Source organism: Protomyctophum bolini (genome assembly GCF_963924005.1).
Source record: "Protomyctophum bolini genome assembly, chromosome: 11".
NCBI lineage: Eukaryota > Metazoa > Chordata > Actinopteri > Myctophiformes > Myctophidae > Protomyctophum > Protomyctophum bolini.
In genome coordinates this window covers 32,969,145-32,996,992 of record NC_137872.1, presented here as the reverse complement: position 1 = coordinate 32,996,992, position 27,848 = coordinate 32,969,145, and the positions used below count along the sequence as shown (strand labels likewise).

General features: G+C 44.6%; 1 protein-coding gene across 1 annotated transcript; it reads right to left on the bottom strand.

The window, feature by feature from the left end:
- Positions 1-1,179: 1,179 nt before the first annotated feature.
- Positions 1,180-27,757, bottom strand: radil2a (Ras association and DIL domains 2a). The gene is made up of 16 exons (XM_080776056.1): positions 27,001-27,757; positions 26,436-26,777; positions 26,047-26,282; positions 24,193-24,521; positions 20,948-21,646; positions 20,648-20,685; positions 19,775-19,953; positions 19,397-19,509; positions 15,475-15,694; positions 14,620-14,792; positions 10,195-10,339; positions 9,531-9,712; positions 9,019-9,397; positions 3,520-3,638; positions 3,229-3,368; positions 1,180-3,082 (listed from the first exon to the last, which is right to left on the bottom strand). Exons 1-16 carry the CDS (start codon positions 27,126-27,128, stop codon positions 2,980-2,982), a joined length of 3,525 nt encoding a protein of 1,174 aa, XP_080632182.1. The 5' UTR covers positions 27,129-27,757; the 3' UTR covers positions 1,180-2,979.
- Between the last annotated feature and the right edge of the window lie 91 nt (positions 27,758-27,848).

Sequence of the window (27,848 nt, the reverse complement as noted above, 5' to 3'; positions counted from 1 at the left end):
TAAACTTTCCCAGGGAGGCTATGAGTAATGTGATACCTCTGTAATTGGCACACACCCTCTGAGCTGAGCTGACCTCTGAGAGCTGAGCCAGAAGGCAAAGCTCTCTGTCTACCGAGCAATCTTCGGTCCTACTCTCACCTATGGTCATGAAGTATGTATTAACAGTTTGCAGAATTACAGTACATTTCGAGCACAAATATACACTTCTGGTTCGGGCATCTGGTTAGGATGCCTCTCAAGCGTCTCCCTATAGGGAGGTCCTCGAGGCACGTCCCACTGCGAGGAGATCCCGGGGTAGACCAAGGCGCAGATGGAGGGATTACGTGGACTCACTGGCCTTGGAACGCCTCGAGATCCCCCAAGAGGAAGTTACTAATGTTGCTCTTGGAGAGGGAAGTCTGGAGCTCTCTAGTGAAGCTGTTTCCCCTTCAAACCAACTACGGATAAGCGGTTGAAGATGGATGGATGGATATATATTTGATAATCAGTTATAAAAAATAATCTAATTTAAAATCAAATCTGTTTACAATCAGTTTTTGGTTGTACAACAGTATAAATTAGCATTAACAGTGAACATACGGCGGCAGCCTGATCTTAAAAGAGCATTTATGTCTGAAACCTGCAGAGGACAACTCTCACACTCAGCAGCTCCTGGCACTTTAAAGCATTTACTGCACACTTATCCCGTATAAGCTATGCATGCAAGTGATGAGTATGCAATGTGTTTAAACTGCCCCCTTTTACAGTATACTATACAGCATGTACTGTAAAACAAGTGTTTTTTTTAATGCAGGCCTGGGGCACAGGCCTACATTAATAGGACTGTGAGGCAATAAGGGTAATTGACACATCGGAAAACAGCCGATCTACAAGCTCACACCACGTCACGCTGTGACACATTGCAAGCTTGGAGATCAGCTGTTTTCAGTCCACATATATAATGGGCTAGTGTAGTGGAAAGTGCTAGCCTAGTGGAAACCACACAGAAGCTATAAACGGCATCTGTGGTAATTGCACTACGAGACACACCCATGCTTCCCCTGCTGCTCTCCCCAGTTTGAAAACTACAGCTGGGTGCCTCGTTCAGCCAAGTGTGCCATTTATTTGTCCCAGTTACCCCACCCTGCACGGAGTGTTGCACAGCCTACCACGCAATATATGCAGCAAAGTACACGTTGGTTTTTTTCAGTCAAAATATTTATTCAATACATTTGAAAAAATACTAGGCAATATAAATATTACAAAATGGAATACTCTTGTTTTTTTTGTCAATATAATTGAAGACTTAACACTGTTACCCTGGCAGTAAGGAGATTATAACATGGAAATTGACAGATTTGAGATGGTAGAGCTGTTACAGTATGTCATTCTACAGTTGTAGTGTTAAATACATGCAAATATGAAATCATAAACATATTAAGAAAAGGAGGAACCATCTGGGGTTGGGGAGGGCAAAAAAATGGAAATATGTCATACTGATACGATGAATATTTTAGATTCTTTTTCATGAATATGGGCCCAGAATACTTGCAGTAAGGCTTTCACAACATTTAACGGTTCATTTCTATAACTGTGCAGATTACAATAGTAGGCCTACAGAAAATCTGTACACTTCAGATTTGGTGTGTATTTCATTACCGCCATAGCCATCATGGAGGTACCCTTGATGCTTGCATATGTAAATACTGTAGCGATTACATTTGGACATGATGCATGCACATATACTGTACCCAGCAATGCATTCATACGGCAAAGGTTACTGCAGTCTGTTCCTTCTATGCAAACATGTTCATTTGTATATGAAAACGTACATTTCTGATACAAGATCAAATCTGATCATCAGAATTTCCCATTTCAGTGTATGCACATATTTCCACACACTTGTGTGACGCTCCATGCTAATGGCACACGGATAGGCGGAAGTGAGTGTTTCCCATATAGAGATCAAGTATCTGGATACTTGCGTCCTGAAAATTCTTGTTCTTGGTCAAGATGACCAACCAGTACACTTACTCAATTGCTGTGTTATCAAAAATAATTAGCTTGTTCTCTTGAGTAGAGATTGGTTGGCATATTACCAAGCATGTCTCTTGCTGTATAGACTGCCAGATATTTCCTTTTGCATTGTGACAGCTAAGACGAAAAATACATTAGAATTTCCCTTGGGGGTGGAGCAATTGCATAGATATTCTATGGTAGCTAAGGCTGTATGTTCTGAAGGCCACAATGAAAGTTACCACCTGTTACGATATATACTGTAAGTATATGCGTGATGCATTTTGAATCAGTCAAAACAAGTTCAGAGTAGACCTGAATTGTTCATTATTGCATATATTGTTCCTGTAGTACATGTAGATTTTGGTTCAGCTTGGTTCTGCTCTCCAGACAGAACAATGTGTACTTTGCAGCAAGTGGACTTAAAGGACACTGAAATAGTTCTGTCATCGCTTGCAAATAACAACTGCCCATTACCACAGACAGTCTTTTTCTTCACTACCAAACCCATGTATTATGAGTATGGCGCAAACCTGTGTGTGTGTGTCTTTTCCCAATAAGGCTAGCAAGAAGCCAGGACAACAAGGGCCTGGGTTTTGCGAGCGTGCAAGCCTGTCTTTACCATCCATCTTCCAGCAAATGCCCACAAGTTTTTGTTTTGTTTGGTAAGAGATTCACAGTTGTTGATCAAATGAGATTGATTCAGAATCATTCTTTCTGTTTTGGTTAACGTATTTGTCTCCTATGTTTTATACACCGTACAGCTTTACTGTATGTAATAAACCTTTCTCACAATGTAAGACTGAGATGAGATGAGAAGCAGGAAGCCACCAAACACGTCTGCTTTTCTTTGGTTGGGGAACGCATCCTGTGAGAAACACTGATATACATTCAACACCCTCAGATAAGAGCAGGAAGAATTCATCCAGAATCACATCTCCTTCTGTGTCCAATTGCACTTGTTGTTGACGAGAGCTTCTTGTTTCAGCACTTTGTTGTAACCGAGTCCTTGCTCATCGCTCTTTGGTCAATCTTGGCAACCAGAAATCTGAGCGAGTCGCCAGAAGATCGAATGAGCTCTCTCCCACTGTGGAGGACGGAAGAGAGGGACAGAGAGAGAGAGAGAGAGAAGAAAAGAGATGACAACTTAATAACAAGGAGAGAACATCAAATTAGTGTCTGCGTGCAATGGCAATTTCTCTGGCCCCAGAGCTGTCTCAACCCACTACTTACACGTGGTATTCCATGCCAACGAGGCTGATGCCATTAACGGCCAGGATTCGGTCGCCAAGTCTCAGCTTCTGACACTGAGCAGCGGGGCTGTTGGGCACCACTGACTTGATATAAATGCCACTCATCTTAAGAGGGGTTTTCTGCATCGAGTGAAACGTACAGGAGATCAGTTACAATCAATGAACGCTTTACAATCACCTGTGTCACTGTAAGTTATAAAGGGGACATGACTCCCTCATTGTTGCCCAGCTGATACTTGTTAATTATTAGAGTAAGTGCTTGTATTCTTACCGATCCATCTACGAGTGCCAGGCCAAGCCCATGAGGACCCCTCTGGAGTTCCACTGTGAACACTTCCTCTCCATCTTCATCCTCCACATTTCCATTCCTCATCTCTGCACTTTCACCAGCTGCAACAGAGCGTACACACACACGTTATTTAATTGGTCGACTCGGCAGCGTGCGTGCACAAGCAATTTGCGACATTATAGCCCTGGACACACAGACTTCAGACCCATTTCTAGACAGCTTGCCTCCTACGAAGCCACACCGGACCAAAATGCTTCCAGTGTTCAGTAACCTTGAACGAAGAACTGGAGGCCATAACTGGATTCAGTGAACACTATTCTGCAGCCCTGGATCATCTTCTACAGCCCTGGTCTTGTTTCTGGCTAATTCCCCTGTCTCTTAGCATCATCAGAGAGTAGAAACTTTAGTGAATACAAATGTAAAGGTTCACCAAGAGGCAAGGACTTCATGGTGAACCCCAACAACCTCCACACACACACACGCACGCACACACACACACACACACACACACACACACACACACACACACACACACACACTTGTTAAAACATGCTCAAATATCTGGTTCTTATTAGTGCACAGTTGCTGGCAGTAAATCCTAAGAGATTTTCGTTTAATAAAATACTTCTTCAAAAGATCTGGCTGGCATACATTAAATTAAAGTATTATGAAATGCAGGCTGTCCACAGAGGCCCAGGTTTGCTTAACGATTCGCCAGTTGTTGGCGGGTGGGAGACCGACCCTATCCTGTAGGCTCTGTGCATATAGACAGTAAGGGTGGCTCTGGGTTGCCATCATAGAGTAATAAAAGGATAGAGACCGAACCGGCGCGTTAGCGTTCCCGCTGGGAATCCCCTCACCTGTGCAATTTCCAGCCTCTGCCTCAGCCAATTGATTGCCATGGCAACCCCACACGGGCCACACCTGACAATTGATTAGCCTACTTAACCAGTCCACTTGATAACAGGTATTATTAGGTTCCCAAGTTGCATCATTCTCAAGTAGGCCGGTAGCCGACGGGCATTGAAAAGTACATTGAAAAGGAAACGCATCAAATTAACTGGAACAGGACATGCATGGGTATGAAACCGGGTGCATATCGTTAGTCCCACGTCCCAATATTAGTCCCAATAATCCGACATTACTAACCCTACCCTAAACCTGACCCTAACCGCATGCGGAAGCCACGGGTGTCGGACTAACGGGACGTCGGACTAACGTGTGCCCCCCCTGGAAACCCAGGACCACATTTATGTCACTTCAGTGGTGACTCCAACTGGTGTGGGATCTGGGGAAGATAATGTGAACCTCCGTGTGTGTGATGCACTCATGGTGAAACTCCTCACTGTCAGGTGGTTGTCTACACCCTCCCCCCAAGGACAACAGTGGGGGTTGCGGCAATGACGGGATAACTAAAGATAAATTAAGATTATTATGAAATTACGAAACTGCTGCTGTGCTGCTCACGCAATAAGAAATCTCAGGCTCACATTTCCACAGCTTGTTACAACAACCATGCAGCAGCAGTTGTATTCCCAAATGCAATGTTCCCACCCCTCAGCTCTGCCCCTCCTCCCTGGACTACTGACATGCAGCCTGTCTGGTCTGCCCCCCATGCAGGACCTGCCCAGAACAATGCCTGCTCCGATTAAGATTCCACGCACCAACCCAACTGTAAATTCCCATGACGGGTCAGCCACTGCTCTTTTCTCTCCTGACATCACCACCTCTCTGGAATTCTTGGGGCTAGATTAAAGGATTAGCAAAGCTTCCAAAATAATGTTACCCGTTAGAAGCAGAAAAACGCAGAGGTAGAACAGGAACTCTGGATGTGAGAGGCCAAAGTTAGGCTCTGTGTGGCGAGATGAGGTGAGCTGTGTCGTATGCAACAGCCACGGGAGGTTGCATATCGGAACACAGGCTGCCCTCAAAATAATGATCAATCACCTCGCAAATAGAGTGACATGTCATTACGCTAAATGACTTACGACAGTGGGGAATGTGATAGATGGACACAGCTATGTGATATTGGATGGACACAGCTACATTTAATAATGAGAATGTAAAAATTGTAAAGCAGTTAAATTAACCCCAGGTAAGCTTGTGTGCAGTTAAAGAAATATAGATTACACATTAAAATCCCCAATTAATTTAACTCAAGACTTTGGACCCATGGCTTTTACTATGTATATGCAGCCACTTGAACTCCCTTATTCCGGGAGGAATATTCAGCAAAAATATAATGAATAATTCAGCAGATATTTGACCTTGTAGATCGGCTATGTTTGGTGAAGAGATTGTAACTTGTAATTCAAGTCCAGTTAACTAAGACTAGAGGGTTTAAACCATTCAAATTGGGTTAAAGTGGTTCAAATCTTTCTGTAAGTGCACATACCCTCACCAGCTGGTCAGCAAACCCATAGACTGAATTTGTTCAGTTCACTTTATAGGTCCCCTTATTTTTCCTAACTTTGGTTTTTAAGTTCCCAAAAAAGAAAAATCTTTCATGAATACCAAAATTCAATGATTTTTTTCAGAAACTTCATGAAGAAATAAAATTAAAATCTAAGAAATTCCATACATTTGAAGAAAAGAAGTAGTGAAAATAGCCGATCTACAAGCTCACAACGTGTGACGGTTCCCTGGGTATTTTGATAATAAGTTGTCTGGTTATGGTTTATGTAATGTTGTGTTTTGCCCTATCGTATTTCCTGTTCTTTTTTTTGTCAAATAGGATTGAGCTGCTAATAATGATCAAGCGGCTCACACCTGGGCCCGGGTGTTGACGCCCTATAAATGCCTGCTTCCCCAGTTCTTTCAACATTTTGGTTCATGCAACACGAAGTCACGCACCCACCCACACTTCACACATACACACACTACACCACTGACAACTGATTTCCACACCTCATTTGTTCATTAGTCCCTTGGCAACCCCTAGGTCTGGGTCATAACACATCATGACTCGAAGCGGCGCGTTATGAGCTTGTAGATCTGCTATTTTCATAGTTTGGGTCCCAGGAGAATGTCTAATTTCTGTTTTGGGTCACGGGGCTAAAAAGTTTGGGAAACACTGTCTTAGACCAATTGGGGGCTTGGGCAGAGCGGCAGACCATGTGTTTATCAACAGGAAAGGCCAGGCAGAGCCTATCTGATGTTCCCTGCATGAAGAATTTCCATTAAGCAAGCTTTTGTTTGCCTCTGACGGGAGACGATAGCCGCTTCTTTGATGCTACAGCAAATCAGAGAGATCCTGACACATGTTATGAACAGATTGCAAAAGCTTTCCTGAAGCAGAGTGAACTGAGCTTGTGGCCAATTTGCGGCATTGGTGATTTAATATGCAGTACCAATCTCAGCGGGGTGAACTGTGACTATAGAGGGTATGTGTGTGACATCATCATCATACCTGGAAGTTATGAGGGAACGCCCACTCAGTGGCAAAAAAAACCTCAGTAATTGTGTAGTTTTCGAAAGGACATCACATTAGTGAAGTGTCTTGTTTTTCTCCTAGAAGCCAATACGGACAGTCTCAGAGTTTGTTCTAGGGTCCATTGGTTCCATTTTGTACTAGGCTACACTCACATAGTCACCTTGACAGATCCTGTTGTTGTACACACACACACACACACACACACACACACACACACACACACACACACACACACACGATATGTCATATAATAGCACAATTCTGGAGATATAATGCAGCAGCTGGTAATTAATTTTATATGTGTGGTGGTGGTGGTCCACAGAATAAGAAAATCGCAGATATACAAGCTCCCAACGTGTGAAGATATGAATATGATGCCGTGTGAGCTTGTAGATAGGCTATTTTAACAATTTTATGTATTTTTGATTATTATATATTTTGTAAAGGAATGGTTTTGGTCATACAAGGTTTTCACCTGACAGCAATCAGTCAGTTTGACCAGATTGAATTCAAATTGGCTACTATGAGTATGAGGTTTCCACTTGACAGCACTCACTCAGTTGGTTTGAGTTGGTTTGATTTACCATGCTGCCACGTAGTGGGAGCTGGTAAAAACTCATTATATATAGACTCACTGTAATTGTTGTTCTGTTTAGTGTAGTCCTAGTGAAGGTACAAATAAGGTCTAAATAAAGATCATCGAACACAATTGTTTTTATTTCCCTCATTATAGTAACTATAGAGCAGTGCCCGTGGGGCCTCTACAGCGGTGCCCGTTGGGCACTGGTCTACTTGGAACGATGCAAGTTGGAAGTGCATGCCCCACCCAGATATTATGGAGTTCTTTGTCAGGCATGCCCAAATATGGAGTCTATACAGACGTCAGAATGATGTCAGAACAGGCCAGCTCCATATACTGTATGGACCCTGGTCAGGGGCCCTGTCCAGAGCCCGGGCAAGGGGCCTTTTTGGGGGCGGTTCTGGACAACCGTGGGTCCGACCAACTCGACACCGGCCATTGCACCCCCTGCGGTGGTGTGCAACGCGTGTGTGGAATTTGAAGTCTGTGGGGCGAACGGTTCTCGAGTTACGTGGATTACACACACACACACACACACACACACACACACACACACACACAGAGACTTGGTGCATTTATAGATAGATAGATGCAGCATGGAATTTGGAGATTGTCCAACATTCACTGTTATTTCTTTTGTCTGGACTGAGGAGGAGTTCCCTCACTTTCTTCCCCCAGAGTGTGTTGGAGTACAGAGACCTCAGATCCGACACGTCGAGTCCCTTCCTGTCACTTCTAGAAATGACCTCATTACTGAGCCTTCTAAAAACAATAGGGGCTGAGGAGGAAACGGTGTTTCCTCTGCAGCGAATCCACCCTGTGGGGAGGAACGCAGAGGCCACAGCCTTTCATTTGAAAGGCCTAACCTGCAGCCCCGTTCTCCATCCAAAGTCAGTAACGTTGAAGGGCGCGGGACGCTGGTGGAGACCGGCACTCCACCTCTTTTATGTGGGGCACCGGGGAACCCTTATGTGGGCTTGAAGCCACAAGGGACAAAATATGCAAAAGGTCTACCGGGTCAGATCTCTAAATTCTTTCCCTATTGGAGTCCATCAATCATAGCTGGTTAATTGGGTGGAGGTGGCACCAGTGACCTCGCTTCAGAGATGAGATATGGCCAACAAAGTTTGAGTCGCGGTAGCCATATATGCAGTGGACAGATCAGTTTAATCAAAAGCTGCTGTGTAAAGGCAAGTCGTGAATGGCTGCTTTGTGACGCTGTCACTGAGTTAATGATCCGCGGTGACAATTTGGGTTGCTCCTCTCTTCCTGGTTTCTTTGTTCATGTACATGCCCTCATGTGCTCATCAATCATCTTTTTGAAAATGGCTTTCAGTAAATGTGTTTCAGCTGTTACTGAGGTTTTTATAATGCCTCCTCCTCTGTTATTTATGTCAGCTGTCTGATCTGCTCCTCGCATTCGGAGTTCTACAGTAAAGGCTCAGTGTGTGTCTGCCTTCGGAATTACCTTTGTTTTGTTGGCGAGCCCCTTCCTGCAGGTCTGCCTCCAGTTCAGACAGCTCCATACCCTGGGGGGTATTAGGTGGCGTAAGCAGGCAGGACGGGTCCAGGGCCATACTCTTGTGACAGCCCAGGTCGGCTTGACCTGGGAGGGTGTTCTGAAGCTCCAGGCTCTTCAGCTTCTGGGTCAGTACCGCCTCACAGCAGCTCAGGTCACCATGAGATCCACGGGGTTGAGGGGCTGTCCCAGGGGAGTTGAGGTCCACATCTGCCCTCAGGCTGGGGCAGGTAACGGGGTCGGAGACCGCCTGATGAGCAGGATCCTGAAAGACGGCAACGGAGGGTGAGGTTGTAGACTGGCTGTCTGCGGTCGTCCCGTTGAGAGTCTGCAGGGGGGCATAAAGTCAATAAATAACAGATGGGGAAACCTCAAAGTGAAATGTCTCGTTTGCTAAGCATAACCCAGACTCCCAACGGCTTCTCATTATAGGAGTAATGTTGGGTCAGAGAGTCGTTTACCTGTTGTGCAGGATCAAGTTTAGCTTGCGTTTCCCTGCAAGGGAGACGCCGTATGAACTCTTGTAGCTGGCCGAGCTGTTCAAACAGACCAGGCTCCACGATGGGTTTACCCAGCTCAAGGTGAAATGTGTTGCTCGGCAGGATGAGTGGCGGGTGGCTGTCGAAACTCTCTAGGATGTCGGCTACAGGATGAGAGAAAGACATGACCTCATCCATCACAGACATGACACAAGCGTTCTCATGAAACTCAACCCTGTGACTTAAGTAAACCGGTTTTGTTTTTAATTATAGGTTAACACTTGATTAATGGCAGCCACACTGGGTACATAGGACTCAAGCTGGTGGTTGCTGGGTCAAGTGCTGGGGCTTTTCCACAGCAGGGTATTGGGGAGGAGGAGGGGGGCACAGGTGCCAGAAGAAGTGGATTTAACAGGCAACCCCTTAGATTGAAACCGATTGGTAGAGACAGGTTTCAGGACAGGATTACAGGGGTGCAGAAGGCTTACTATTGACAAATGCACGTAGGTATTGTTGGTGCATGAGTGCAAAATTGGTGAATAATATAAACGATATATTATTTATATACATATGTACGAGTGTGGTATGTGCACAGGCTGACGAATAGTGCTGAATTGCATGGGTGTGTATGTGTTCGTACACCTACCGGTCCTGACAGCATCCTCTGCATCCTCTACGGATGGCGTCCATCCAGAGGGGCAGGCCTTGCTGGAGTTGTACTCTCGCAGCATGTGATGCAGCTGGGCAGCGTTGAGGGCAGCAAACTCTGTCCTCAGAGAGCTCCATGATGCCTGGTGGGGACATATAGAGGGTATGCGCATGCTTAAAGTGAATGGCACGTCGAGTGGCAAAGCAACATGCAAAGTGAGTTTGACATTGTTTAACGTTGTTTAATGCAATCAGATAGGACTTTTCTGTTTGGATGTATGAGGCTGTCAAGGCCAGAAAGTAGTTTTTTGCCACTCAGTACAGTAGGCGTTCCTGCATAACTTCCGGGTTTGATGATGATGTCACACGCATAACCTCTATTGGTAGAATACACAGCACATTTTGTCAGAAATACACAATAACTGTCGTAAAAAGCTGCCATCATCCATTGACTTAAGTCGACTGGCAATAAAAGAGTATTATCCCACCATGTTTATTTCCACAAAAGGAAACCAATTGATTTCTACTATTATTGCATACTATTTGTATGCCAAATGTTTCAAACCAATGATTAGATCTAGAAATTGCGTTTGTCAAACCAGTGGCAGTTCTGATAAGAACATCTCCTGAGGAAAACACTCCTAGGTCTGGTATGTGACACTTATTACCAACCAACTCCACAGACTACAGTTGCACTTCAGGTTTCCTCACATCAGTTAAAGCCTTAAGTAAATCATACTTTTGCTACAGTATGCTCCATTGTCCCCATACGTGTGTATGTTAGAGTCAAGTTTCATTCAAGTATTTCCAGTTATGAGTAAGTGAACTTTATTTGACTTTTCATCATCTCTCTACTTGGCCTCTTGTGAAAAAAATCCCTTATCTGAAGCCATTCTCCTCCTGAAACGACCTGAAACGTTTGCAAGGACAGGGATACAGGTGACTCATCTGACAATGAGATCACTTGACAAGCAGGTGATTACTGATACACCTGTACTAACAATAATGTGAGAAATGTCAGGCTAATCATTCTGTCCGCTCACAGCTGAACTGGAGGACATAACAGTGCACCGAGCGTGTCAGTGCAGTAATGGAAACCTACTTTAAGAGTCCCAGCTCCACTCCAACATGGCAAGGCTTGCACACAGAGTTTAGCCGTTTAAAGAATTTATTTTACTTTTGGTGCCATGTCTGAGGTTAAATGTGTGACAGCCACGTTTGTATGTGATATATTGCATTATGCAGAATGGCTGTAGTTAGATGTCAAAACAATTCGTGTGCCACGTCACGAGTACAACCGACAATAATAGTGTCAGAAAAGCCACTTCAGCTCTTGCAGCCCCAGTTCTCCAGATGGAAAAGTTAAAACATGACGAGGGTGTGTGCTCTGTTTTTATACAGACCACAAAGTGACCTCATGCCGTGAGTGATGCAAAAAAGCACCCGCCTCCTAGCAACCACCCAGTCCCACGAATAGAAGAGACGTCTCCAGTGGGGTGGAGTGGTTCTTTACCGAAGAGACATTTCAGGCTGGCACCATGACCACTAGTCACACACTATAAACAGGTGTTAGCCTGAAGCTCCGTTCAGACCGAAGAAGCTGCTTTAAAAAGCAGAAGCTAGCTTCTGCTTCTTCGGTCTGAATGGGGCTTAAGACTGGAATTCTAGCCCCATGGCTAACCTGTTTCCTCCAGATATGGGACTTCCACTTTCTTTGATGTGTCGCCCACTTGGCGCCTAAACTCTGACTCTTAAACCATTTAAGACCCGAGGCAGAGTCTACAAATGCCTTCAAAATCAGTAATTCTCACACTTAAAAGATTTTTCTAAAATGTTCCAAAAATAACAGATGTACAGCTTGCAGCGTGACACAAAGTGACATGCTGTGAGCTTGTGTATCTGCAATTTTTGAATAGACAACACAAAAATCTAAAAAGACACAAAGGTTTTCCCAGTTTTAATGGGTTAACTTCACAAAAACTATGCCTAAACCTAACCTTAACTCTACCTCCACTAACATTATGCCGCCCTAACCTTAACCTCACAGAAACTATTCCTAAACATAACCCCACTAACACTATGCAAAACCCTACCCTTAACCTCACAGAAACTATTCCTAAACCTAACCTGAAACCATTTAACCTGGCGAAACAACCGGGAAAAGAGTCCAGCTCCAGATATACAGCAGTAGGTGGATTCTGAGAATGGGGTCATAACGAGGTTCAGTGCTCCAGCTGCATGTTTTGGCGTACGATGAGGTTGCTTTGGGAAAATGCAAATTCTTTACACTGAAATCATATTATCCTCGAGCAACACTATCATGCAATGAAGTACAAGTTAACCTTTATTGAAGTCAGCTGCCATAGGAAGGTATATGCTTTTCATTTTATTTTGTACTTTGTACATTATGTTATGCTTAATGTTTTCCATTTCTTTATGTAATGAAGCATGACAACTTCTTAGTCATGATATTGTGTAAGTTTAAATCATATTTTATATATTTATTTTCTATTTACCGGGTATGTTGTTTTTGATCTACAGTACACTCTTACTCTTAACCTGTTATCTCCTGTGTTTCACTCTTACTGCTGCTACTGCTGCTATGACATCCGAATAGGCCCTCAGGGATTAATACAGATTGATTCTTATCTTAAAGGGTGACTCAAACATACAGCTCTATGAGAACACTGAAAGGACAGTGGAAGAACATGGCGTTTCTAAGCCCTTCCTGTGTACTGTTTCCATGGGATGAGACAGGGAACTGGCATTCTCATGTGATTAGTAAACCACCCAGCACCATTTCTGTGACATCCGTGTTGTGAAATGAGGGGGACTTGGGATATGAACTTGTCGATGAGCTTGTCATGAGCTTGTAGAAAGCAAAACTGCTTTGTTTCAAGCATAATATATACAGTAGTATTAAAATCCCCTGCATGAGCATACTGTCAACAGTCCTTTAACAGGTTCATTATCATACTTATCATTTGTCTGTGTTAATCAAACCCAGGAGCGGATGTGCTTTTGGGATATAGTGTGACCTTTGGTATCTCCCCTGGTGTACCTGGTCACTGTTTATACGGTGGTCCCTCTTTATGGCTCTGAATACCTCACAGTGTTTACAACCAGCCGAGGAAGAGCTCAACTTCCTTCTCTGGCACTTAAAGAGTGAACAACATCCCCGTTGAATGGTTAAGAAAGAAGTGAATAGTGTTATACTTAAGGGAAGATTAACCACCCTTACAGTATGTACCTCGTTGCAGGCACAATAGCAGAAATTAACCGAACTACAAGCTCACATGTCGTGACTTATGATGAAACGTGAGCTTGTATACATACAGTATGTACTATTTTTGAATGGGGCAGGCTACCACTTGAAACCAAAGCAATAGTGAATGTAAACAAATGCATAAAAACATTACAGTAGCAATTGAGTACTACCATCTTTGCTTATCTGTATGCTCTTGAATTGAGGGCAACTGAATGGTAATAAAACAGTCATAAACTTCCATTGTTTGCCGTCTCAACAAACTTTAGTGATGTCATGTCATGTGAGCTGTTGGGCACATGAGTCACTTGGCTGACGTCAAGTGTAAATAGGAGATCAGCTCTATCACTTGTAATATCTTCTGTATTGGTTTAGATTAGAAGAGATACACTGTATGCAGCTCAACATGATTATGCGGTTTATACAGTATGATGTTGGCATGTTAAATACTTGAACCTTCTATTCTTAGTCAAAATTAACCCGAGTTCTACAAGATCTCACCGCATCACGTTGGTGAATGTTCAAGCAGTTAATTCTGTGCACCCAGAGGTGTGTTTAAATCGCAGAGCAGTGACTCATCACGGCTTCAGTCTGGCACCTCAGGGATGTTTATTTTTATTTATTTTTAGGGCTTTTCTGAGCGTCAATGTTTAGGTACAGTGGAGAGAGACAGGGAACACAGTGATAGTAGGGAAGTGACATGCAGTAAATCGTCCATCCAACCGGCAATCGAACCAGGGACTTTTTGTCAGGCATTAGAGCCCATGTGGTATGTATGTACCCTAACTTCGCCCACTTATTTTTGTGTACGGCCGTTGCAACGCACCCGATGACGCGAGTTGGCGCATTTTCAAAGCTGGTCCATCTGCAAACAACAATTCTATAATTTATAGGAAACACTCTGAAATGATTCAGTAGAGTTTACAACAACAAGGATATCAATAATTGCTCTTGGAAGGGCAGCTTAAAGTTCACCGACCTCACCCCGAGGACGCAAGGCGTTGTAGGCCTTACATCAACCACATAAACATAACATAACTGATGTTGTACTGACTATCTTAATACAATGAAACGTTCAGACTGACGCACACGCCATGACTTGGAATACTCCATCTGTGGAAAGACAAACAGGAAAAGGAGAAGAGGATGTCCTCTGACCTGCAGGAGCGTTTCTTTGGGTGTGGCGAGAAGATTGACGGCAGCGGAGAGCTTCTGGAAGAACTCCGTGGCCAGGTCACCCAGGCCGATGCTCTGAAACCAGTCCATCAGCAGGTCAAGGTTGGCCCGGATCTGCACCCCTCTGGACCACTGGTAGAATCCACCTCCAGAACCTATACCCAACAAAGAATTATACAAATGTATAAAAAAACATTTAGAGCGTGTATACATTGTTTCTGCTATTCTTTTGTTAATTTTACTTCATCAACTTCCAATGCACATTATTCCGTTGCTTAAGTAACTTTTTGTAACTCTGTGGTATTAAAAAAGTGGTATACAAATGCAGATTATAATTGTTATTATTATAAATTGTTTCCTTACAGAGACTTCACCCATTTCTATTTAATAATGCTCACTATAAGGCACCATTTCTGTCTACTCACACCGTGTCTCAGAGGTAGGCTGTGAACAGTTCGGAAGGCTGCCTACCAGTGACATCATTAGTAGGCAGGTTTGGTGATTTGAAAGAGAAAAATATATGAGTGAAAACAGTGGCTTCTATTTCCATGAAGGGAAAGGCTGCCGTTTTTATTAGCTTGCATTCCCCATCGATGATGTCCATTGGTAGGCAGGTTTCTAAACTGTCCATACAGTCCACAGAATGAGTAGACGCAAATTGTCAAGGTACCTTCAGAGTTCCTTGAGTGGGTTCTAAATGGGGGGTGTACAAATTTGGTTCCATTTGTACACTCTGAGTTATGGAGGTCCTTGAAGTTAAAAAGGTTGAGAATCACAGACAGTGCTTCAAACAATGCTAGTGAGGAACAGGAGGAACTAGGTCTAGGCAGGTCTCACCTCTCTCCATGAGGGCATTGAAAAGCGACGCGTTGGTAAAGAAGAACAGGTAGGCACAGAGCTGTAAGGAGATGTCGGGGTGGACCTGGAATGCGTTGAGCAGCTTTAGAGCCTCTTTGAGAACATCCTGGATGCCACTGACTCCGTCAGGCACTCGCAGCTGCCCACTCTCTGAGAAGGGGTTTCCGTCCAGTACACCTGGCAGAGCTGCATACATGCTCTGGGGAGAGAAAGACATCACATTTACATTCCTTGACACACTCTTACTTTTATGGCTCTTTTTGATTACAATTTCCAGCACCTGTGAAAGTTCTGTGATACAGTAGTTTTCCTGGTTAGTTTTCCATTATAACCAGAACCACCCCAGTAATGGCAGGTAGGGGATTTTTTTTTTTTCACATTCCGTTCTCAGCCAATCAAATCATCACAAATGTGGTACACACAGACACACAAAGCTGGGCATACAGGTAGGAGGGGCTAGCGCGTAGCCGTGTTGTGATGTGTTGCTCCTTTTTTACGTTTGAAAGTATAAAATGGAGATACGGTGGTTAAAAATGTCAGCGATGTGTTGCTCTAATGTTTGGTTCCAGCGCCATCGGGTCAGACCAGTCCAGAACAACAGCACAGCTGAGTAGGACCCACATTGTCTTCTCAGAACCTTGTCTGAAACCGAGCCCTGTATGGAAAGAAATCTAGAAACCATTTGTTTTGTCTTGTAGTTGAAAAGAGAATTAGAATTTTTTGTGCAATTACAGTACATACACGTACACAGTAGCAGTTGTTCATTTGAAATGGTGCATAGGCTAACTCTATCCGACTGTCTTTGCTGTTGACGTCTTCAGCAAGACAGCAAAACATCCTGCCAAAAATGTCTCTTATCAAATGAGTGGCAAATAATGGACATCACACTCACATCCATATTTTTGTGGGGCGATCAACCAGAGGCAGATTTCCCCTTTACAGATATGGCCTTTGTAGTGCTAAAGACCCGGAAAATGTCCACTCCAAGTTCTGACATTGCCAATTTTCAAACCAAGCGGTCGTCGGTTGCTGATGGAAATCAAATTGTGATAAAGCTGGTACAGGAGAGGGGGTGGGGGGTTTATTCCAATTAGAAACACAGAGTACAATATGTTCTCTTCTCCATAAGTTAAACCCTTGTTTGCCCTCAAAGGCCTCCTCCTGACTATACTCGTGGTGATTATGCTTTCTTTTTTCCCCCTTGCCGTTTATGGTCAAAGCCAGAGAGGTCCAGAGAATGTGATTATCAGCAAGAACATACAACAGTGAGAGTCTGAGTCAGGAGGGAACTCACAGAACATAATGGCCCAGTGAGAGGAAGGCTTTTACAGAACATACAGGATATTTGGCAGGAAAACGTGTTTCCCATGCAGTGCACAAAGCAGATATAGAATAGGGGAAGCAAGACTGGAGACAAGGAGGGTGAAGAATATTAGGTACATTCATTCAATCAGTCAGTCAGTGCGCTAGGGCCGATATTTCGAACCAATAACTTGCACAGTAATAATTGAGTAATTGAGAAGCAAGCTTCTTTTTTTTAATCGACTAAATCAATTAGCCTGATTAACCACGTAACACTGTATTATACTTCATTGTACAATGGTGGCATAACAAATCGTGAAAATGGTGCAAACATTGCTTAGAGATTAGAGATTTGAATCTATAATCCCAGTACATGATCCTGTTTTAATCCTGTTTAATAGACACTTGCTTAACACACAGAGTACGGATGTCTCTCAACCATAACGGAACATAGAGGCTCAAGACGTCTTAATTCTTCAAGACCTCAGCACTTTCCCTGAACACGACCTTACTGTTATTAGTTCTCACTGACATCCTGCTCTTATCACCAGTCCTGATACAGTGCCATTGTTTCACATCCATTACATTAGCCATTAAACATAAACACACACAGTCAGCAAACTTATGCACGCATACGAACATACACTCAACAAACGCATTACACACACACACACACACACACACACACACACACACACACACACACACACACACACACACACACACACACACACACACACACACACACACACACACACACACACACACAATGACCTCAGATGCTACGAGAGGAAGACCATTAAAAACCTGGGTGCTAGAATCACAATCACACCGCATTCCTAACATCACAGGTCACTTAATAGATTACTAGCAGGCTCAGCAGAGCTACAGGTGCTGGCCAGTTAATGATGAAGTCTAGGTGTGAACAGAATAGAGGTATTTTAAAGATAGGAGTAATGTGTGAGAGAATGCAGAGTAAACATTTGTTATTGAACTTAAGCACGCCAGCCTTGAGAAAAAATAAATACGTCTTGATAATAAGAATAAAGGCGCCATAATATAATAGGAACAGCAGGAAACAGACTCTGGGGCTAGGTTGCCATTCTTTTCTGGTAAATCCTTCCCTCACTATTCTCTTCGGTCTCAGAAGAACCAAATTACAGTATACCTACATAATAGGTATAGGTATACTGTGTGCATACAGTAGCACAAAGCCTATTGCCTACACTGGAACAGTTGAGGGCAAAAAACAAGTTGAAATGTTTTGTGGAAGATGTTACTGCAGAGAATGGACCATATTCACACGGTGGCCATTTTGCTCTTCTTATAAAGACTTGTCGGGGTGAATAATGGTTAGTGGAGTTGGCGAGGGTTCAGAATGATATTGGCAAATTTCTCCAACCGTGCTTGGCTAGTTGGGAGTTGAATAACCTTGAAAGTGAGACGTAAACAATATAGCTTTTTCACAGCAGCAATATTGACATAAAATAATAGGATAATGCTATACGTTACCAAAAACACTATTATGTTCCATTTAGTGTAGCAAAGTCTTTCCAGTGAGCCAACATTTACAATAGCAGCACCCTGACTCTGTTTGACCTGAATGATTACAACGTGAATTAGTATCATTGATAACACCAGTGTTTACCCTTCTATTTCATGGCCTGTGAAAACTGAACTATCATTTCCTAGTTGGAAAGGAATATGTCACTGGCATCTGTTCTGTTATGAGACATAAATCTGTCTCTCTCTCTCTGGTCATCCAAAATAACAGCAGACTGTTCCTACTTCCTTCCCTCCCTTCCTTCAACAGTCACTAGTCAGGGTTGGCATGGTTACGGCCGGGTGTCTCCAGTGCCCCAGTCGTGGCTTGTCTGAGGTGTGGTCTGAGGTACGACAGTGATGGAGCTCTGTTTAAGTGATATAGCCTTTATTTAATGAGCGCTTAACATAGACTCCCATAAATACAAGCAAGGAGTGCCTTCCTGTGGCTTATTGTTAAACAGGATCGTCTGGACTGGTCTTGTGTTCGACAACGCTACAACCGTGTTACAATGCAATTCAAGGGTAGTTGTGAAAGATCCCTTGCGGTATTGGTATTCTAAAAAAGAGTTCCCACGAAAGTACAGGTTGTAGGTTTGTTATGCAAACTTCTAACCTTGGGAGACGAGATTGGCTTTGTTTATATTCTGAATGGAAATAAGGACAGTCTGCCTTGCACACTATCTGACATGTCTTTCCTGACCAAGAGTGCCAGAAAAGGTCAGTTTCCATTGGCTTATTGTGGTTTTTATCCTGAAATTATCACTGTGTTTACTTTACAACACTCCATGTCCTGTTTCACATGGAGTCCAAACAGGAATAGTGAGGAAATTGTGAAATTACAATTGTGAAAAAGTTTCTATATAGCGTGTGTGTGTGTGTGTGTGTGTGTGTGCAGTCCAGTTTAGTAAATATATACATTCCTCCAAGACCACTATGCTCTCAGGATGCCGGAAAACTCACAGTCACTCACAGTTTTGTACTATAAATAAAATAAACTGAATTGAAACTGAACATACACTTTAACAGTTGTACTGCACAATTCATTTCAGCTAACCTTGGTCAAGTAGTAGACAGACTGCTGGAAGGTGAACATGATGACTTCCTCCAGAACTGTCATGGCTTCCTCGCAGGCTGTCCGCGTCGTCATCATCTCAGAGTCCTGTAGGCCTAGCGACAGATAAAGACATTCAGCTATGTCTCATAATACAACTACAGATGTACAGCAGTCATGAAGTGACACCCAGAAATATGTTTAAGCGCCATTGAAAAGTCACCTGATGCCATGTAGTACACAAGGATAGAACTCTTTACAGGTATATGTTCAAAGACACATGAGAATCCCCCTTTGCACTTCGTTCAAAGGCATAGAAGAATCCCCTTTGCACTTTGTTCAAAATGGCGGCAGCCAGCCAGGTTCCCATGTGCGTCTTACCTTCATCCTCCTGGTCTTGCCTCCAGGGCAGCATCTGAGGGACCTCATGCTGCACAAAGTGCAGCAGCTCGATGGAGTTGGCCATCCAAAGCAACAGAGGCTGCAGACCTGGGATCAGCTCTTCCATGCTCAGCAGCTGCATCTGTTCAGTCTCCTGAGGCTGCCCGTCTGCCGAACTCCTGAGGTGAAGACAAAACATGTCCTTACTGTAAGAGTTTGTTTAGAGCACTTATGACGTCAATCGTTTGACTTTAATGGTTGTTTATGGCAATAACTGACGTTATGTGCCAGATATAAATACATATTTTAACTAATATTATTTCATGCAAGAAACAAGCCAGGATGGATAAACCTCGTTATGTAGCAGCCTGAGCCAAGTCTATGTACCCCCGTACAGGTATTTTGAATGAGGATTCTTCATGGAATTCATGATTCATTCGACAGTCACTCCTAGTATTGTCTTTGTGTCAATGTCACATGATGTCTGTGATGTACCCTTGAGTTATAATCCACATTTTTACTTCTCCTTAAAAGAGTTAATTAAAACATGAATAACACATATTTGGCTAGTTAGGAATTCCTCTTGTTAAAGCTGTTTTCCTCCAACAGCTGACATGACCATGACTCATTCTCATTAAATGTGTTTCTGTTCTCCAATCTCCTTGTTCCCCCTCCCCATCTCAGGTCGTTTGGTTATATGTGACAGTCAAATCAGATTTTGAAGTTCCCTTACATGCAGACACCAAGGGTATGGGTGCCAAATGTCTCAATGTCAACAAGTGGTGCTACTTTTCCTTTCTTTGTAAACGGGTCATTGTCATCCATTTCTGGGGCAAACACTGAAAAACGGTTGTGGTCGGAATGCCTACTCACGTTTCTGGTTGGATTGCTGCAAGCTCCTTTGTCTTCTCCTAAGAAGGAAGGCCACAGAAAAAGAAGAAAGAAAATATCCATTTCAAACCGATATAGCAAACACTGGCCTACACTAGCCTATCTATGTAAATGATATTCGACCTTGATGGCATCTTTGATTACTGGCTTTCTTTACCCAACTCTGGGGACTTTTACCTTTGAATACATATGGACTAACATTTGGCTTGTTTGAGGTGTTCCAGGAACAAAAGGATAAGACTGGGCAAGGAAACAAAAAGGGGGGCACTGTTCATCACTCACCCACATGACCAGCTGGATCTGGCTGGCTATTCGGAGCAGCAGCTTCCTGAAGTGTGTCAGTTCAAATGTGGCGGCTGAGTGCTGAATGCACAGTGCCAGCAGAAAGGCAGGCGTCAGCCTGGGTTCGTTTCCATTGGGGTCCGACATGACGAGGATCCGCTGCAGCACCCCATCCTCCTGCTCCAGCTCGTAGCAAACGGAGGCTTCAGAGCCGTCCAGGTCTTTCCACCGGGGAGGTGCGGGCTTCCTGTGGACTCTCCTCAGCGGGAGGGTAGAGCCGCAGGACGCACAAGAGGACGATGCCTTTTCGTGGTCAGTCGGGCAGAGCTTGGACATCCACGGGGGTGTCTGGGGGGTTCCCGGCGTGCAGGTGGGATCCTTGAACATGAACAGGTAGTGTTTCCCCAAGCCGACCAGGTCCCCTGGACTGAGCTCCACCTCGTCTTTCAGGAGGAAGCCATTCCTGGTGACGGGGGCGCCGTGGAGCGGCTTCAGCATCGTCAGCGTCTGTCTGCCGTCGGCGGCGGCCGGGGCGGAGCTGTTGGAGTCCAGGCGTCTGACGCAGCAGTGCTGAGGCAACACGTCCGGGGCGAAGAGGAGGATGTCCACCTTCAGCCTCTCCTCGTCCTCTCCGTTGCAGTGCTCGCTGCAGCAGCCGAAGATGGTGGTGGTGCCGCTCATCAGGTAAATGACAAAGTCCTGTCGCGAGGAAAGGGGGACCACAGCCAGGAGACACAGAGGAGTGAAACAAAGTGAAAGAGAATGTGTTAATTTTGTAATGCTATGCAGAACGGGAAGTGATTCAGCATTTTTAAACATTCCGTTTTGGTTCGTCCCTTCCTGTGTGTGTGTTCCTGGACACCAATTGCAATGAATGGTTGAGATCGGATTAGGCTGTTACTACTAGGGTCTTACTTATTTGGAAATCATTCAAGAGTGTCTGCTGTTAAATTGTATTTTTGGGTGAGAACAGTCAGGTCCATCCTCAAGAAACAGCACAGCCCTGTGTGTCCATGACCTTATAAACACCACCCTAAGGCTATTGGTCAGGAATGATACTGTTACTGTATCATCTCTGCAGGCAAGTCATCCAAGCAAGCTGGTAGGCCTGTGAGGTATGTAAGGAATAAATGCACAGCTTGGACATTTTAAATCCTGCATTAAAATCCAATTCAATGTGCTTTAAAACGTATGTTTACATTGCCAAAGCAAAAAAAGTGGAACAATACAATCCAAACAAAATGTATGAGTGGTCAACTGGTCATATAGCATCAGGTGACATTCCAGGTAATCATCATATTGCACCGACTGAATGTGTCTAATGAGCTAAATGCAGTGAAACAACACAACCAAAGCCTTTATTTAGTGGAATTTAAACCATGTCAAATAAATATACTGTATATAAGAATTGATCCCACTGCTAAGGAAGTTGTAAACTATTATCTTTATAGATTATTAACACCCTGTGCCCAGCGAGACTGAGATTGTTAAAAGGTTGAATCATGCTCACATTGTTTCACTGAATTATACTTGAACCATAAACAAAGATAATTGTAACAAAACAATTTTTGGTCAGCTTTTCATCACGGAAATCTCCACTATAAAGATGTCCCAGATTAACTTATTAAGTCTGAGCAAAACAAACAAAAAAAAACATTAAACTGCTCTTGTTTCATATGGCCGTTTGGTTTCTCTTTGGCTCTGGGTTGACTAATGGAATTGATGGAAGTGTGAAGGGGCCAAGATTAAACTGACCACAGTACTCAGAATGCTGTGGCAACACCCAGCATCCTGCATACTCAGCAATCTCCAAAACCATGTGGGGACAAACAACAGAGCGAGAGGGATAGAGGGAGAGAGCGAGAGGGAGAGAGCGAGCAGTTTCCTGTTCCTGGGAATGGACTCGGATTCAGACTGTGGACTCAGCCCACTGTCTGAATCTCTGGTTTTGTGTGGAAAAAACAGCTCCGTAAACAAGTGACCCGGAGTGCCATAATATTTCAGTGTTCAGGATGTTATTTTTGAAGGGCTGCTAGCTGTTTACAGAATGAGGCATTCCTTTTCCAAGACTGAACACCCTGAAATGTACCTAGATGACAGTATACTTCTGCACCATGTGTACGTTAGCCAGTTTGTTTATGCTCTAAGAATAGTTCTAGTATAGTTTATCCGCCTCCGCAGTTTATCCTGCTCTACTGTGCGTCTTTAATCAGGGCTATCTCCCCTTTCACTACAAGCCCTGCTGTTGTCAGTTCACCCTCTGACTTGAATAGTGAACAGATTGTTCCTTATCCTTTGCATGGGGACATGCTGACAGACAGCTCATTACTGCGTGGGAACTCAAGCTCCATTCTGCGTGCTTCTCTGACCCCATAAATGCCACAGGGTGGCCCCTAAGCATTTTGGAGGACAGGAAGATCACCTGTCTTTTCACGCCACTATATGGCTGCACTCTACTGAGCAGCCCTGTCTGGCGCTAAGCCCACTGACAGTAATCCCCAGGGGAAGCCTCTCTCCTTCCTTCTCCTTTGGCCTGTTATAGTCCTGCTCTCTGACACCGGGATTTCCACTTCTGAGGCTCTTAGCCTAAGAGGTTCAGTAAGATGCTCTCCGCTGGGGGCAAAGTGTACTTGTCTGTCTGTGAAGCCAAGATGAGACAGTCAAGATCCTCAATGGATGTGGGAGCTCAACCAATTTGACCATCTCTTTTTAAATGCCCGGTCAGATTGGGCTATCGAGGTCATAGTTTCTGTGAACACTATCCAGTAAAGACTGGAAAGTGATTGTGGTTTGTGAAACCCAACATATCATAGTGGATTTGCGGACCTCCCAGTGGGGGTTCCTCACTGGAAGGTGAGCCAGTAGGCTCACATCAGTGACAAAAATAAATAAACAAAAGATGCAGAAGAATACGGGAGGATTTCTTTGTAAGAATTGCATGGTCTATTTGAACAAATCAGTTTGAAAAAGTTAATAAATCCACTACATCACACCAGCATTAGAAAATGGCTAAGTGATCATGTGCACAATAAGGCCCTGAATTAGAGCTTCTATTCAGGCGCGCAAAAAAAACAAAAACTGACCTGACCTTTTTGTAAATCCTGTTAAACAAACAGATTTACAGATCCTGCATCGGAGCATAAGATGTATAACTCCAACCCAACCAAACAATTGCCTGCAGTTCAATACATCTCAGTAAGTGACAGTCACCATTACGTGTTCCTTCCTTCTTCCCTGTAGCTCACCTGTCTGTGGCTGTAACCTTGGAGCAAAAGGAAATACGGGAAGTCGAAAGGCGGATGGATGGAGTACTGGGTGGTGTTGTCGTCGCTGCTCTCCGTCTCCTCCTTCTCCATGCCCAGACGCAGGATCTCCTTGTCGGCCTCTGCCTCGGGGTCTTCCCTGAGCGGGCCCTGTCGGACTCGGCCGGCCTCCTTCCCCATGGTGGGTAGGTCCATCTCACTCAGACTCCTCCAGATGCACTGTCCCTCCATGTCCTCCCCGCTGCTTTCCACAAACAACGAGGTCACCCTCGAGCGGCTCTTCTGGAGCTTGCGTGCCTGGGCATTGATGCCTGCATATAGAAAGGTACGCGCGGTCATGAGATTCACAAATTCCGATGTGTGCTTCAGCAACAATGTATATCGGTAAAGCGTGAATAAGGCTTTACTGAAAAGTCATGGTTGTGTTCAATAGGCGGAAAGCCTACTGTACATACACTACTGTACAGTGCTGAATACATTTGTCATTAATGAAAACTAAAAACAATGCATTGTTTCCTACTGAAAGCTCTTAGCCAAAGTTTTTGGCTTTTCTGCCTTTATTGATAGTATCAAGTGAAGACTGACAGGAAAGAGGGAGAGAGAGAAGGGGAGAGACATGCAGCAAAGGTCGTCATGAGCGGGACTCGAACATGTGACGCGCTGTCAGGCCAAAACCTATGTGGCATGCGCCTGGACCATTTGGCCTGCGGGCGCCACAGCTCTTAGCGGTTCTGTTTAATAACAAAACCTTTTCCCCCAAAATGCATTAAAACATTAAAATAAAAAAATTAACAGTTCCCCTAAAACTATTCCGCTCTGTAACAATGATGGTTCACTGCATGCACTGTCTGGCACCTGTTCAAATCAAACAGCCAACGGAAGGAGAGGAAACGTGGAGGGAAAGTGAGCGGGCGGTCACCTCTATCTGATATCAACAGGCGCTTGAACGGCCTGACGTAACATAAACACTATCCAGCTCATTTGTAGCCATTAAGCACCATGGAATGTTCAGAGAACCTTGCTTCACACCCAGCTCTCCAAAGCCCTTATCAGCTGTGGAAGTGGGCGTTTTTCCCACATTGTTCAGCTACGCAGCGACAGTTGGGGCGCAGGGGGGGGGCGGGGGGGCTATGCCTAAAGCCGTGGAAGCACGGGGCAGCTCCGACAGTAGCCAGAGTAGCGCGAGGGGTAGGATAAGGCCGAAAAGAGGCATGAGAGCCACAACAAACAAAGTGCCAAAGTCAACATTGAACCACACAGTCCCCCCCAGTATGCAGGAAGTAAGCTCTGATGGAAAAGAATAACAAAGCAGAGAGTTGGACACACTCTGGCAGGTCCAGGCCTCAGCCGGTCAGAGCTGACCAGTGACTGCAGGCTTCAGAGGGCCCTGATGGGACCCTGCCGCAATAAAACAAAGATAAGAGAGGGGCCGCCATGACCTCCTCTATCCCTCCCCTGCTGCTTTTGTTTCCTGTCGACCTCTCACATGCCATCTCATCTCCCCTACTCTCTGAGTGGTGATAAGATGGGACAATGAAGGTTGTTTAACCTGCCATAAGAGATGAGGAATTAAATGTCCCTCAATGACACCATGAGTGAGTCATTGATTGTCCCGCTATAAAGATGTTACAGTCACTGAGTTCTGCCTGTTTTACTTTGATCACTTAATGACCACTAAGTGTGTCCCCTGTGCATAATATAAAAAGACTCTCAGGCTATTGTAGCCCATAAGAAAAAGGCAGATTTTCTGGCTGGGCTAACGCACCACACTATTTAATCCCATCCGAGTGTCTCTGGGACTGTAAACAAAAAACTGAGTAGTGTACACCTGCATACCTGCTGTGACTGTGTCTGTGTCCTTTGCGCTTTGCTCTTCTATGCTTGCCCTCTTCTGGATTTCAAAGCGCCTGGAGAAGCCTTCTTTAGGTTTCCAAAGTGACTGGAGCACAAGGGGCTTCTCGTTGTCCCCCACGACCCGGAAACACTCTCTCTTCCACTGGAAATCGGCTGCCGTCTGGCCAATCACGTCACAGAGCACATAGTCAGTGGCGTCTTCCTTCTCCAGGCAGTACCTGCACAGCAACAGTATAGAGCTTCACTTAGGAGGGAGAGGTGTTATGATCTATTTAGTACAGAAGTATAGTTCATAGCTGTGCAAAATATTACATTTGAATTACACCCTTGTGGGTCAATCCCACAACAAGGCCCCGGGCCAGCATCCTCACCGCTCTAGGGCCTCCTTGACCAGTTCCTTGGCATTGGACCGAGGCGTGGCCAGCACGCTCTTGTAGTTGGTCCCCTGGCAGATGTCGCTGCCGAAGATCTTGAGGATGCCCGGGGCAGACATTTGACTGGACAGCTCAGCTGGGTCATCTCTAGCCCGGAGGTCTCCTGCCAGGCTCTGGCTGCCGCCCGAGGCATGCCGCTGGTGGCCATTGTCCCGAAGGTTTGGGCTGCGGTTGAAAACGGTGGACAGCCTGTTGTTGTGTCGGCGGATTTTGTTCTTGGCTGGCTGCCGAACACCCACACTCTCTGCTGACCGTGTGGTGGTGTCTGAGTTGTTGGACCTCAAAGAGAGGGCAAGGGGCATTGGGTAGAAGAGACCATAAATGATTGGGGCATTGGTGGTGCTGTTGTTGGGCAATCAAAAAGCATACAGGCTAGCTATAGAACATTTTAACAGGTGCGTAAAAGTCATAAACAAAGCATGGGAGAGGTGAGATCAATTGCATAATTTCATTACAAACGTTGAATTCAGACTTCAGAGTGATTGTCATATTGGTTACTTACTGTAAAGACCCATTGCTTGGTTTCCTCCCGAGCTTAGCCAGACGTTTCTTTGGAGAGCGGATCAACAAGCCCACAGGAAAGTTCAGGGCTTGTTTAGATACATGACTGCTTCTCTCCTCTGAAATCATTTTTTGTTTGTTCGTTCGTTTACTCCACCCGGTTAAGGGGGGTGTAGTTATAATGTACACCAAAAGCAGTGTTTTCCCCGCAAAAATAAATTACTTATTACAATATTCCATCATTCCATGATATTCCAGTTTAAAGGGGAAACTCGGTTGTCGAAGTTAAAACCCTTTAGTTCACCCGGTATTCCAGAAGTAGGTCTATCCGGATTCAGCTGTCCATTTCCAATCACATTCACACTGGTCCGAGCATTTTACTGTCATTTCATCTACCATTTGGACATGTGTTGCAAAGTTAGTGAAATTGGCTACATTGTATCCCGCTTTAATAGGGATGCATACAGGCACAGCCAAAAGTTGCGGCGAGGGGACGCGTTTTAAACTTTCAAATATATTTTCTTCCGAATGAAATCCACAGCAGCACGCAGCAAGAACTGGTCGTAAATATCCATCTGAAAGTGTACTTTTCCTCCCGTTTCTGTGTGCACTGCTAAAACTCCATGCCGAACAGCCCTTTCCATAATAAACACTTGACCCGTTAACTGTGAGCGCTTGATCAGTTGTCCGCCTCCCACCACACACACCACGACCGAGAATGCCTTGTTGCAACCATAGATCGCAACCTGTTCGAAAAGCTGCTGCTACTCTGCTACTACTGCGCTGACGTCACTGAGCGCATGGTGGTCCGGTGGTGGGAGGGGCCGAGGGGGATCGGTTCGGTTCGGT